The sequence below is a fragment of the Hyla sarda genome, unplaced genomic scaffold, assembly GCF_029499605.1.
Source record: "Hyla sarda isolate aHylSar1 unplaced genomic scaffold, aHylSar1.hap1 scaffold_1102, whole genome shotgun sequence".
Lineage (NCBI taxonomy): Eukaryota > Metazoa > Chordata > Amphibia > Anura > Hylidae > Hyla > Hyla sarda.
The window spans coordinates 100,001-112,837 of NW_026607722.1; the positions used below are offsets into that span (position 1 = coordinate 100,001).

General features: G+C 46.8%; 1 protein-coding gene across 1 annotated transcript in view; it reads right to left on the minus strand.

The window, feature by feature from the left end:
• The window catches only part of DPYSL5 (dihydropyrimidinase like 5), a gene marked incomplete at its 5' end in the record, with an annotated part of 39,372 nt that extends 29,035 nt beyond the window's left edge, over positions 1-10,337 (minus strand). Inside the window, 4 exons of the mRNA XM_056551576.1 lie at positions 5,506-5,550; positions 7,592-7,660; positions 8,128-8,307; positions 10,179-10,337. Of these exons, the coding sequence (XP_056407551.1) occupies positions 5,506-5,550; positions 7,592-7,660; positions 8,128-8,307; positions 10,179-10,337 (453 nt within the window). The remainder of the gene's footprint in view (positions 1-5,505; positions 5,551-7,591; positions 7,661-8,127; positions 8,308-10,178) is intronic.
• Positions 10,338-12,837: the final 2,500 nt, after the last annotated feature.

A 12,837-nucleotide genomic window follows, 5' to 3' on the forward strand; every position in this document is an offset into this window, starting at 1 on the left:
ATCTCCTCTCCTCTGTGTATATATTATATATATATATATATATATAGATCTCCTCTCCTCTGTATATATATATAGATCTCCTCTCCTCTGTATATATATATATATATATATATATATATATATATATATATAGATCTCCTCTCCTCTGTATATATATATATATTGCAGTAACACAGGTTTTGCTATACACATGTTTATTCCCTTTGTGTGTGTTGGAACTAAACCAAAAAAGGAGGAAAAAAAGCAAATTGGACATAATGTCATCAAACTCCTAAAATGGTCCGGACACAATTATTGGCACCTTTCATAATTGTGGATAAATAAGATTGTTTCCAGCCTGTGATGCTCCTTTATACTCACCTGGGGGCAAGTAACAGGCGTGGGCAATATAATAATCACACCTGAAAGCAGATAAAAAGGAGAGAAGTTCACTTAGTCTTTGCATTGTGTGTCTGTGTGTGTCACACTAAGCATGGACAACAGAAAGAGGAGAAGAGAGAACAGAAAGAGGAGAAGAGAACAGAAAGAGGAGAAGAGAACAGAAAGAGGAGAAGAGAACAGAAAGAGGAGAAGAGAACAGAAAGAGGAGAAGAGAACTGTCTGAGGACTTGGAACCTTAAGATTGTTGATATTTTTCTACGATTTTGGTTCTCAAATCCATCTCCAGAGATCTAGATTAGCTAATCTCCATGGACGTGGACGGAAGAGAAAAATTGAGGAAAGGTGTCAAAACAGGATAGTCCGGATGGTGGATAAGCAGCCCCAAACAAGTTCCAAAGATATTCAAGCTGTCCTGCAGGCTCAGGGAGCATCAGTGTCAGCGCAAACTATCCGTCCACATTTAAATGAAATGAAACGCTATGGAGGAGACCCAGGAGGACCCCACTATGGAGGAGACCCAGGAGGACCCCACTATGGAGGAGACCCCGTGGACCCCACTATGGAGGAGACCCCCAGAGGACCCCACTATGGAGGAGACCCCCAGGAGGACCCCACTATGGAGGAGACCCAGGAGGACCCCACTATGGAGGAGACCCAGGAGGACCCCACTATGGAGGAGACCCAGGAGGACCCCACTATGGAGGAGACCCAGGAGGACCCCACTATGGAGGAGACCCAGGAGGACCCCACTATGGAGGAGACCCAGGAGGACCCCACTATGGAGGAGACCCAGGAGGACCCCACTATGGAGGAGACCCAGGAGGACCCCACTATGGAGGAGACCCAGGAGGACCCCACTATGGAGGAGACCATGGAGGACCCCACTATGGAGGAGACCCAAGAGGACCCCACTGTTGACACAGAGACATAAAAAAGCAAGACTACATTTTACCAAAATAAACTTGAGTAACCAAAATCCTTCTGGGAAAACGTCTTGTGGACAGATGAGACCAAGATAGAGCTTTTTGGTAAAGAACATGATTCTACTCTTTACCGAAAACGGAATGAGGCCTACAAAGAAAAGAACACAGTACCAAAATATCCAAAAATATCTCAGACAGGGAGCTGGGAAATGCAAGAGCCAGAGGCAGTGGGATGAATAATCCTCTAACAGGTGTCCTCATGAACCCCACGCGTTCCGTCACCCGTGGGTGACTTTCTCAGGGGTGTTATGGTAAAAGAGTTAGAGGGTACTACCGTGGAAAACTTTTTTTAATGCATCAACTGGTGCCAGAAAGTTAAACAGATTTGTAAATTACTTCTATTAAAAAATCTTAATCCTTCCTGTACTTTTTAGTGGCTGTATACTACAGAGGAAATGTTTATCTTTTTGGGTTTCTCTTCTGTCACGAGCAAAGTGCTCTCTGCTGACCTCTGCTGTTCATTTTAGGAACTGTCCAGAGCAGGAGAAAATCCCCATAGCAAACATATGCTGCTCTGGACAGTTCCTAAAATGAACAGCAGAGGTCAGCAGAGATCACTTTGCTCGTGACAGAAGAGAAATCCAAAAAGATAAACATTTCCTCTGTAGTATACAGCCACTAAAAAGTACAGGAAGGATTAAGATTTTTTTTTAATAGAAGTAATTTACAAATCTGTTTAACTTTCTGGCACCAGTTGATTAATAATAAAAAGTTTTCCACGGTAGTGCCCCTCTAACCTTATTTCTTTTATACCCATTTTGCCTAATTAGTTAATGGACGGTACCTGTAGATCCGCACACCACATACATTCCCCTCTCCGTAATGGAGACGACCGCCCGCTTCTATTTCCGGGTCACTCGCATTACTTCATACATGCGCACTGAGGTCATGTAGCCAGAGTCACAGACCGCGCATGCGCCTACTGATACGCATGATGACACGCTAACATCCACACTGTTTACTCAGACATGTCGGCCTGAACTGCGCACGCGCATACTGATACGCATGATGACACGCAAACATCCACACTGTTTACTCAGACATGTCGGCCTGAACTGCGCATGCGCATACTGATACCCATGATGACACGCAGACATCCACACTGTTTACTCAGACATGCCGGCCTAAACTGCGCACGCGCATACTGATACGCATGATGACACGCAAACATCCACACTGTTTACTCAGAAATGCCGGCCTGAACTGCGCACGCGCATACTGATACCCATGATGACACGCAAACATCCACACTGTTTACTCAGACATGCCGGCCTGAACTGCGCACGCGCATACTGATACCCATGATGACACGCAAACATCCACACTGTTTACTCAGACATGCCGGCCTGAACTGCGCATGCGCATACTGATACGCATGATGACACGCAGACATCCACACTGTTTACTCAGACATGCCGGCCTAAACTGCGACATGCCGGCCTAAACTGCGCACGCGCATACTGATACGCATGATGACACGCAAACATCCACACTGTTTACTCAGAAATGCCGGCCTGAACTGCGCACGCGCATACTGATACACATGATGACATGCAGACATCCACACGGTTTACTCAGACATGCCGGCCTGAACTGCGCATGCGTATACTAATACGCATGATGACACGCAAACATCCACACTGTTTACTCAGAAATGCCGGCCTGAACTGCGCACGCGCATACTGATACCCATGATGACACGCAAACATCCACACGGTTTACTCAGACGTGCCGGCCTGAACTGCGCATGCGCATACTGATACCCATGATGACGCGCAAACATCCACACTGTTTACGCAGAAATGCCGGCCTGAACTGCGCACGCGCGTGCGCGGCCTGTGACTCTGGCTGCATGACCTCAGTGTGCAGTGTGGTAGCTGCTATTTATATTCAGGCGTCTGTAAATGCACGGAACCATTGTCTATCTTTTATAATATATATATGTGTGGAGGCAGTGTTCATATTGTGTCATATATAGGGGTCCGTGGGGCTCCTCCCTGTTGTGGGAAGGCAGGTCTATGTCTTTTTAAAAAATGTTTTTATGGGATTTTTGTCTGATTAGACATCGTGTATGTGATTTTTGTATTTTCAATAAAGACTTTTTGTAATTGATTGGGTGAGCGCTACACGGTGTACTTTTCTTTTGTGTTTGTTGGATTGCTATTTGGTACACGCAGTAGCACCCCCTTTGTTTTATCGCTATACATTTAGCTGAGCCTGCTAGTGTCCCAGTGTCAGAAAGCTGGGTTTGTGTCCGAGATCTTGGGTCTTCCAGCAGGACAATGACCCCAAACATACGTCAAAAAGCCCCAGAAATGGATGACAACAAAGTGCTGGAGAGTTCTGAAGTGTCAGCAATGAGTCCAGATCTAAATCCCATTGATCACCTGTGGAGAGATCTTATAATTACTGTTGGGAAAAGGTGCCTTCCAATAAGAGACCGGGAGCAGTTTGTAAAGGAAGAGTCCAACATTCCGGCTGAGAGGTGTAAGAAGCTTATTGATGCTTATAGGAAGAGTGGTCCAACATTCCGGCTGAGAGGTCTAAGAAGCTTATTGATGGTTATAGGAAGAGTGGTCCAACATTCCGGCTGAGAGATTAAGGAGCTTATTGATGGTTATAGGAAGAGTGGTCCAACATTCCAGCTGAGAGGTGTAAGGAGCTTATTGATGGTTATAGGAAGAGTGGTCCAACATTCCAGCTGAGAGGTGTAAGGAGCTTATTGATGGTTATAGGAAGAGTGGTCCAACATTCCGGCTGAGAGGTGTAAGAAGCTTATTGATGCTTTTAGGAAGACACTGATTTCACTTATTTTTTCCAAAGGGTGGGCAACCAAATGTTAAGGGGCCAATAATTTTGTCCGGACCATTTTTGGAGTTCGGTGACATTATGTCCAATTTGCTTTTTTTCCTCCTTTTTTGGTTTAGTTCCAATACACACAAAGGGAATAAACATGTGTACAGCAAAACCTGTGTTACTGCAATATATATATATATATATATATATATATATATATATATATATATACAGAGGAGAGGAGATCTATATATCTATATATCTATATATATATATATATATATATATACATATACATACATACATACACAGAGGAGAGGAGATCTATATATATATATACAGAGGAGAGGAGATCTATATATATATATATATATATATATATACACACAAAGGGAATAAACATGTGTATAGCAAAACCTGTGTTACTGCAATATATATATATATATACAGAGGAGAGGAGATCTATATATATATATATATATATATATATATATATATATATATACAGAGGAGAGGAGATCTATATATATATATATATATATATATATATATATATATATACACAGAGGAGAGGAGATCTCTCTATATATATATATACAGAGGAGAGGAGATCTATATATATATATATATATATATATATACAGAGGAGAGGAGATCTATATATATATATATATATATATATATATATATATATACAGAGGAGAGGAGATCTCTATATATATATATATACAGAGGAGAGGAGATCTATATATATATATATATATATATATATATATATATATATATACAGAGGAGAGGAGATCTATATATATATATATATATATATATATAGAGGAGAGGAGATCTATATATATATATATATACACAGAGGAGAGGAGATCTATATATATACAGAGGAGAGGAGATCTATATATATATATACAGAGGAGAGGAGATCTATATATATATATATATATATATATATATATATATATATACACACACACAGAGGAGAGGAGATCTATATATATATATATATATATATATATATATATACACAGAGGAGAGGAGATCTATATATATATATATACAGAGGAGAGGAGATCTATATATATATATATATACAGAGGAGAGGAGATCTATATATATATATATACAGAGGAGAGGAGATCTATATATATATATATATACAGAGGAGAGGAGATCTATATATATATATACACAGAGGGAATAAACCTGTGTTACTGCAATCCTTTCCTGTGAGGAATACTTCATTATATAGAGACATTTCAGGGGGGACAATATTTACGGCCATGACTGTAGTTACACCACATGACATACACATAGACCTTTGTCGCGCTCTCACCCGGTTAGCGATGGTTATGGCTCTATGCACGGCCTCCGCCTCCAGCTGAAATGTGAATGAGGACAAGGTCATTAGTGACATCTCGTGTCTTTCTTCCTCATAAACAAGTAATGTCCTGCAGCCTCATCCCCCTCTTCCCTCTCCTCTTACTGTGTTACCCTTTATAGGCCTTTTATTGTGGAGCGTTGTGAGGACATTTTTACCCGATATCTGTAAATAACCAGCAACAATAATTTAAAGGGGTATTCCGCCCATAGACATTTTATCCCCTATCCGAGACTGGAGCAGCAGCCAGCACAGAATGCCAAGGACTGCACGGAGATTACGGGGGGTCCCAGCTGTGGGACCCTGCGATCAGACATCTTATTCCATATCCTTTGGACAGGAATACCCCTTTAAGAATATTAAACTGGAGACTTAGGCCAGTGATGTCATAAATGCTGCGCTATGGTCCAGATCAGCCACTAGAGGCAGTGCAGCTCACATTTAGTGGGAAAGCTAGTGAGGAGTATTCATCCAGCCGACCTGCACTAAGGGGGGCTGCAGATGTCTTGGGAAGTCTATATTGTTGTCTATTCTGCATGTTTTCTAGGGTTGGGGGGGGGACGTCTGGGGTCGGGGGGGACATCTAGGGTCGGGAGGGGAACGTCTAGGGTCGGGGGGGGAACGTCTAGGGTCGGGAGGGGAACGTCTAGGGTCGGGGGGGAACGTCTAGGGTCGGGAGGGGAACGTCTAGGGTCGGGGGGGAAAGTCTAGGGTCGGGGGGGGGGAACGTCTAGGGTCGGGGGGGGGGGAACGTCTAGGGTCGGGGGGAGGGGAACGTCTAGGGTCGGGAGGGGAACGTCTAGGGTCGGGAGGGGAACGTCTAGGGTCGGGGGGGAAAGTCTAGGGTCGGGGGGGGGAACGTCTAGGGTCGGGGGGGGGGAACGTCTAGGGTCGGGGGGGGGAACGTCTAGGGTCGGGGGGGGGGAACGTCTAGGGTCGGGGGGGGGGAACGTCTAGGGTCGGGGGGGGAACGTCTAGGGTCGGGGGGGGGAACGTCTAGGGTCGGGGGAGGGGAACGTCTAGGGTCGGGGGGGGAACGTCTAGGGTCGGGGGGGGGAACGTCTAGGGTCGGGGGGGGGGGGAACGTCTAGGGTCGGGGGGGGGGGGAACGTCTAGGGGTCGGGGGGGGGGAACGTCTAGGGTCGGGGGGGGGGGAACGTCTAGGGTCGGGGGGGGGGAACGTCTAGGGTCGGGGGGGGGAACGTCTAGGGTCGGGGGGGGGAACGTCTAGGGTCGGGGGGGAACGTCTAGGGTCGGGGGGGGACGTCTAGGGTCGGGGGGGGACGTCTAGGGTCGGGGGGGGAACGTCTAGGGTCGGGGGGGGGAACGTCTAGGGTCGGGGGGGGAACGTCTAGGGTCGGGGGGGGAACGTCTAGGGTCGGGGGGGGAACGTCTAGGGTCGGGGGGGGAACGTCTAGGGTCGGGGGGGGAACGTCTAGGGTCGGGGGGGAACGTCTAGGGTCGGGGGGGAACGTCTAGGGTCGGGGGGGAACGTCTAGGGTCGGGGGGGAACGTCTAGGGTCGGGGGGGAACGTCTAGGGTCGGGGGGGAACGTCTAGGGTCGGGGGGGAACGTCTAGGGTCGGGGGGGGAACGTCTAGGGTCGGGGGGGAACGTCTAGGGTCGGGGGGGGACGTCTAGGGTCGGGGGGGGACGTCTAGGGTCGGGGGGGGACGTCTAGGGTCGGGGGGGGAACGTCTAGGGTCGGGGGGGGAACGTCTAGGGTCGGGGGGGGAACGTCTAGGGTCGGGGGGGGAACGTCTAGGGTCGGGGGGGGAACGTCTAGGGTTGGGGGGGAACGTCTAGGGTTGGGGGGGAACGTCTAGGGTTGGGGGGGAACGTCTAGGGTTGGGGGGGGAACGTCTAGGGTTGGGGGGGGAACGTCTAGGATTGAGGTAGGATGTCTAGGATTGAGGTAGGATGTCTATGGGGGCGTCTAGGGCTGGGGGAGGGACGTCTAGGGTTGGGGGATGTCCATGGGTTTGCTGCCTGGTCTGGAGAACAGAAAACCAATATTAACCCTGTATGGTTGTTGCTCATACCTCCTCAGGCCGACTGATCTCAATCCCCTCAGGGCCAGTGATTCCAAGCTCTAAGGTCTCCCGAGCCCCCTGAAAGGAAAGGAGGAAAGTTCCACGTAGACATTAGTTAGGCAAAACACTGGTGACAACAGAAATTCTAAGGTTGGGGGGTGAAAACTTTTGACACCCAGTGTCCTATCGAGAAGGAAATACTGAGGCCATCTATTAGGATACCATTCCATTCGTAAGGGTAGAGTGGTACCATAGAGCGCCCAGCTAAATCAAGAAGAAGCAAACACCACAAAACCAATATTCCCTGGGGTTGTCTATTCTGGCTGTTAGGACCCCGACTGACCCCCCAGGGTCAGTCTGGGTCCTAACAACCAGATTAGAAAACCCAACAAAACACTGGTCTTGTGGTGTCTGGTTAGAGGCTTTATGTCACCCCAAGAGCTGCGTTCAGAATGAGCTACCAGACAGACGGCACTGCACCCTTATAGAAATACTGATGAATGCAGCTCTGGAGGTGACTACAGTATGAGATGACGACTCCTCACCTCGGCCACCAGGTCTCCATTTTCGGCGTGGACTCGAGTCACGACACCCAGGTCCTTGCAGTGTCGGAAAACTTGGTAGAGTTCACTGTCCCTCAGCATGTACAGGTCCTTGTAGGTCATGAACATCTGGAAGGAGTTCACTCCCTTCTCCCGCACCAAGATCTCCATCTCATTCCTGACCTGTAAGACAGAGGGCGACACAGGGGCCATGAGGCAGTGGTGGCCCTGGAGCAGCGGCCCCCTACCTGTTACAGAATTACAATTTCCAACAGGCCCTCACATGCTGCCGTAGCAACAGGTTCAATGCCCTAAAGAGACAACATCTCCTTGAGATCTTTGTAAAGCAGTCAGGAAGGATAGACTGAAGAGAAGGGACCCCCCAATGTGGGATCAGGATGGGCCCCTTGATGGACCCCTTCATGTGACATAAGTATTGAATCTAGTCTAATCAATGTCTAAAGTAAGAACCGCCAACAATGGCCCCCATAACTAGGCAGTAACCAAGCTTCCCCCTCACCCTCATCGTAGGCTCATGGCAGCAGTAAGTGGCTCTATTATGGTTATCAATATTATGGTTCTGTCATGTTTTGTCCCCAGTTTGTCCCCTGATGACACCACCCAGATGAAACATGTAGGGAATTTTGTAGAGGGTGGGATTTTGTATGGTTGTTCTTGACTTGAATTCTCTACTGGGTAAATATATTATTAGTCTTGTTTGACCCTGCAATCAGATTTAGGAACATATGATTAGTCTCCTTGTTTCCCCTTACTTTTCAATGAGTTGCAACTCCCAGCTACCCCCCCCCCCATCCCCCATCCCCCAATCCTCCTCACCGTAGGCTCATGGCGGCAGAAAGTGGCTCTATTAAGGTTATCAACATCACAATTATGGTCTTATTTGCTTAATGCACACGTATCTGCAGAGATATTCTTAGGTGGTTGCTTATTTGATGTATTGTCCCCAGTTAGTCCCCTGATGACATCACCGTAATGAAACATGTAGGGAATTTCGTGTGTGTGTGTTTGTGTGTGGGGGATCCTGTATGGTTGTTCTTGACGTGTATTCTCTACTAGGTAAATATATTCGAAACATTGGCCTCTATGATTAGTCTCCTTGTTTCCCCTTACTTTTCATTGTGTTGCAATTCCCAGCCCCCCCCCCCCCCAACCTCAGGGCACCAGTAAGTATCTCTACTATGGTTGCCACCATTATTATGGCCTTTCATTGCTTTATGTATCTGCAGTCATAATCTTAGCTGGTGGCTTTATCTGATATATTGTCCCCTGATGACACTAATCGGGTGAAACGCGTTGGGACATTTGTGTGCTTTTTTCTGTTGTACTTGTTTTTGTACCTGGTCGTTCTTGATTTGCATTACCTACTGGGTAAATAAATATTATTGGTCTTGTTTGGCCCTGCAACCAGGTTTAGTCATATTGTTTCACCCTACTTTGCATGGAGTTATATCTGTATAGGCCTCCATCACACATACAGCCTGTTATTGAATTATATTCTATTTGCTCATATTTGGACATTATGTGTAGGCCCCTAACTAATCTTTATTTTATTCATTTATTCATATTTTTTGTTAATATTTTTTTTTTTTATTATTTGTCAAAAGAATAATAAAGTTATGTTTTAGTACTGTGCAGCAGTGATATAGTCACCCAGCTTTCCCCAGACCCCAGAATGTCATAGAAATCCACTACAATAGTGGGTGCATCAGTGCAAGGGATTGTTGGGTGCACACAGTGGCTATAGATTGGTGTTTCCCAACCAGGGTGCCTCCAGCTGTTGCAAAACTACAACTCCTAGCATGCCCGGACAGCCTTCGGCTGTCCGGGCATGCTGGGAATTGTAGTTTTGCAAAAGCTGGAGGCACCCTGGTTGGGAAAAGCAGCTCTAAGACCCGAGGCTTGTTTTTTGCGGGACCAATGGAGTAGAACAGGAGCATGCTGGGAGTTGTAGTTCTGCAATAGCTGGAGGCACCCTGGTTGGGAAACACTGTCATAGATGATAGGATATACAGTGCTGAATGGTGTTGCAGTACCTTAGCTCCCCACCAGGTGACGCCCATGTGGAGAGCGTAGTCGCAGCAGACTTTGGGATCGGCCAGGCTCCGGCACTTTTCGTAGGCGTCCAGCAGCGACATGTCCTTGTCGGGAAGGATGTGTCCGATCACCATGGTGGTCCCTCCCATCAGCGCAGCCTGAGAATATGAACAATGGGAGAAGATAAATAAAAAATAAAGAAATTAGAAAAATAAATAGAAAAAAAAATGATGATTCTATCTATCTATCTATCTAATCTATATATATCTAATCTATATATATATATCTAATCTATATCTATATATATATATATATATATATATATATATATATATATATCTAATCTATATATATCTCTCCCTCTAGATATATATACACACACACAAAAATGGAGACCCCAGAACAAAATACCTAACTCTGAGAAGAACGACCAAATCCTGACCAGAGCGTCAATCAAATCCGATGCTCCAGTCACATCCAGAGCTGCATTCACAGGTCTATCGGCTTTGTCTTAGTGATCTCTCATTCCCCGCAGCGCCCCCTGCTGGTCCAGGGTCTATACAGTGTGGGGGATATAGTGTGCCCCCGGCTGACTGGTGAACACTACAGCACATGCTGGGAGTTGTAGTGACGCAGCAGCTGGAGAGGAAGAGGATGGAGCTGTCCCATGTCCTGAAATACTGGCAGAGCAGTGAGTGTGCACTCAGGCTTCCCGGAGTCCTCCCCGGGGGTGGGGTATTATACATCGTATCTGCAGGATGTATATACTGTAATACACGTCGTCTCCCCCCCCAGACCCTGTGGAGAGGACAGGACTCGGAGGTCTCAGGCTCAGTCACCATTGTCCTGTATAACAAAGGAGCAGTCGGAGAACATAATGCAGCTTTGTGTGAGCGGTATCTCAGCTACGTATCAACCTGTGACCTCGGATACAATGTATCACACAGCGAGGGTCCTCACCAGTCAGGAGAGGAAAGGTAATGTAACCTGTGACCTCGGATACAATGTATCACACATAGAGGATCCTCACCAGTCATAAAGGGAAAGGTAATGTAACCTGTGACCTCGGATACAATGTATCACACATAGAGGGTCCTCACCAGTCATAAAGGGAAAGGTAATGTAATCTGTGACCTCGGATACAATGTATCACACATAGAGGGTCCTCACCAGTCAGGAGAGGAAAGGTAATGTAACCTGTGACCTCGGATACAATGTATCACACATAGAGGGTCCTCACCAGTCATAAAGGGAAAGGTAATGTAATCTGTGACCTCGGATACAATGTATCACACATAGAGGGTCCTCACCAGTCAGGAGAGGAAAGGTAATGTAACCTGTGACCTCGGATACAATGTATCACACATAGAGGGTCCTCACCAGTCATAAAGGGAAAGGTAATGTAATCTGTGACCTCGGATACAATGTATCACACATAGAGGGTCCTCACCAGTCATAAAGGGAAAGGTAATGTAACCTGTGACCTCGGATACAATGTATCACACAGCGAGGGTCCTCACCAGTCATGAGAGGAAAGGTAATGTAATCTGTTGACCTCGGATACAATGTATCACACATAGAGGGTCCTCACCAGTCATAAAGGGAAAGGTAATGTTATCTGTGACCTCGGATACAATGTATCACACAGCGAGGGTCCTCACCAGTCATGAGAGGAAAGGTAATGTAATCTGTGACCTCGGATACAATGTATCACACATAGAGGGTCCTCACCAGTCATGAGAGGAAAGGTAATGTAACCTGTGACCTCGGATACAATGTATCACACAGAGGATCCTCACCAGTCAGGAGAGGAAAGGTAATGTAACCTGTGACCTCGGATACAATGTATCACACATAGAGGGTCCTCACCAGTCATGAGAGGAAAGGTAATGTAATCTGTGACCTCGATACAATGTATCACACAGCGAGGGTCCTCACCAGTCAGGAGAGGAAAGGTAATGTAACCTGTGACCTCGGATACAATGTATCACACAGCGAGGGTCCTCACCAGTCATGAGAGGAAAGGTAATGTAATCTGTGACCTCGGATACAATGTATCACACAGCGAGGGTCCTCACCAGTCATGAGAGAAAGGTAATGTAACCTGTGACCTCGGATACAATGTATCACACATAGAGGGTCCTCACCAGTCAGGAGAGGAAAGGTAATGTAACCTGTGACCTCGGATACAATGTATCACACAGCGAGGGTCCTCACCAGTCATGAGAGGAAAGGTAATGTAACCTGTGACCTCGGGATACAATGTATCACACAGCGAGGGTCCTCACCAGTCATGAGAGGAAAGGTAATGTAACCTGTGACCTCGGATACAATGTATCACACAGCGAGGGTCCTCACCAGTCATGAGAGGAAAGGTAATGTAACCTGTGACCTCGGATACAATGTATCACACATAGAGGGTCCTCACCAGTCATGAGAGGAAAGGTAATGTAATCGGCTTATCCTCTCCATCCTATATGGCCGGCTCCTCCTCCTCCTCCTCTCCATCCTATATGGCCGGCTCCTCCTCCTCCTCCTCTCCATCCTATATGGCCGGCTCCTCCTCCTCCTCTCCATCCTATATGGCCGGCTCATCCTCTCCATCCTATATGCCGACTCCTCCTCTCCATCCTATATGGCCCGGCTCATCCTCCTCCT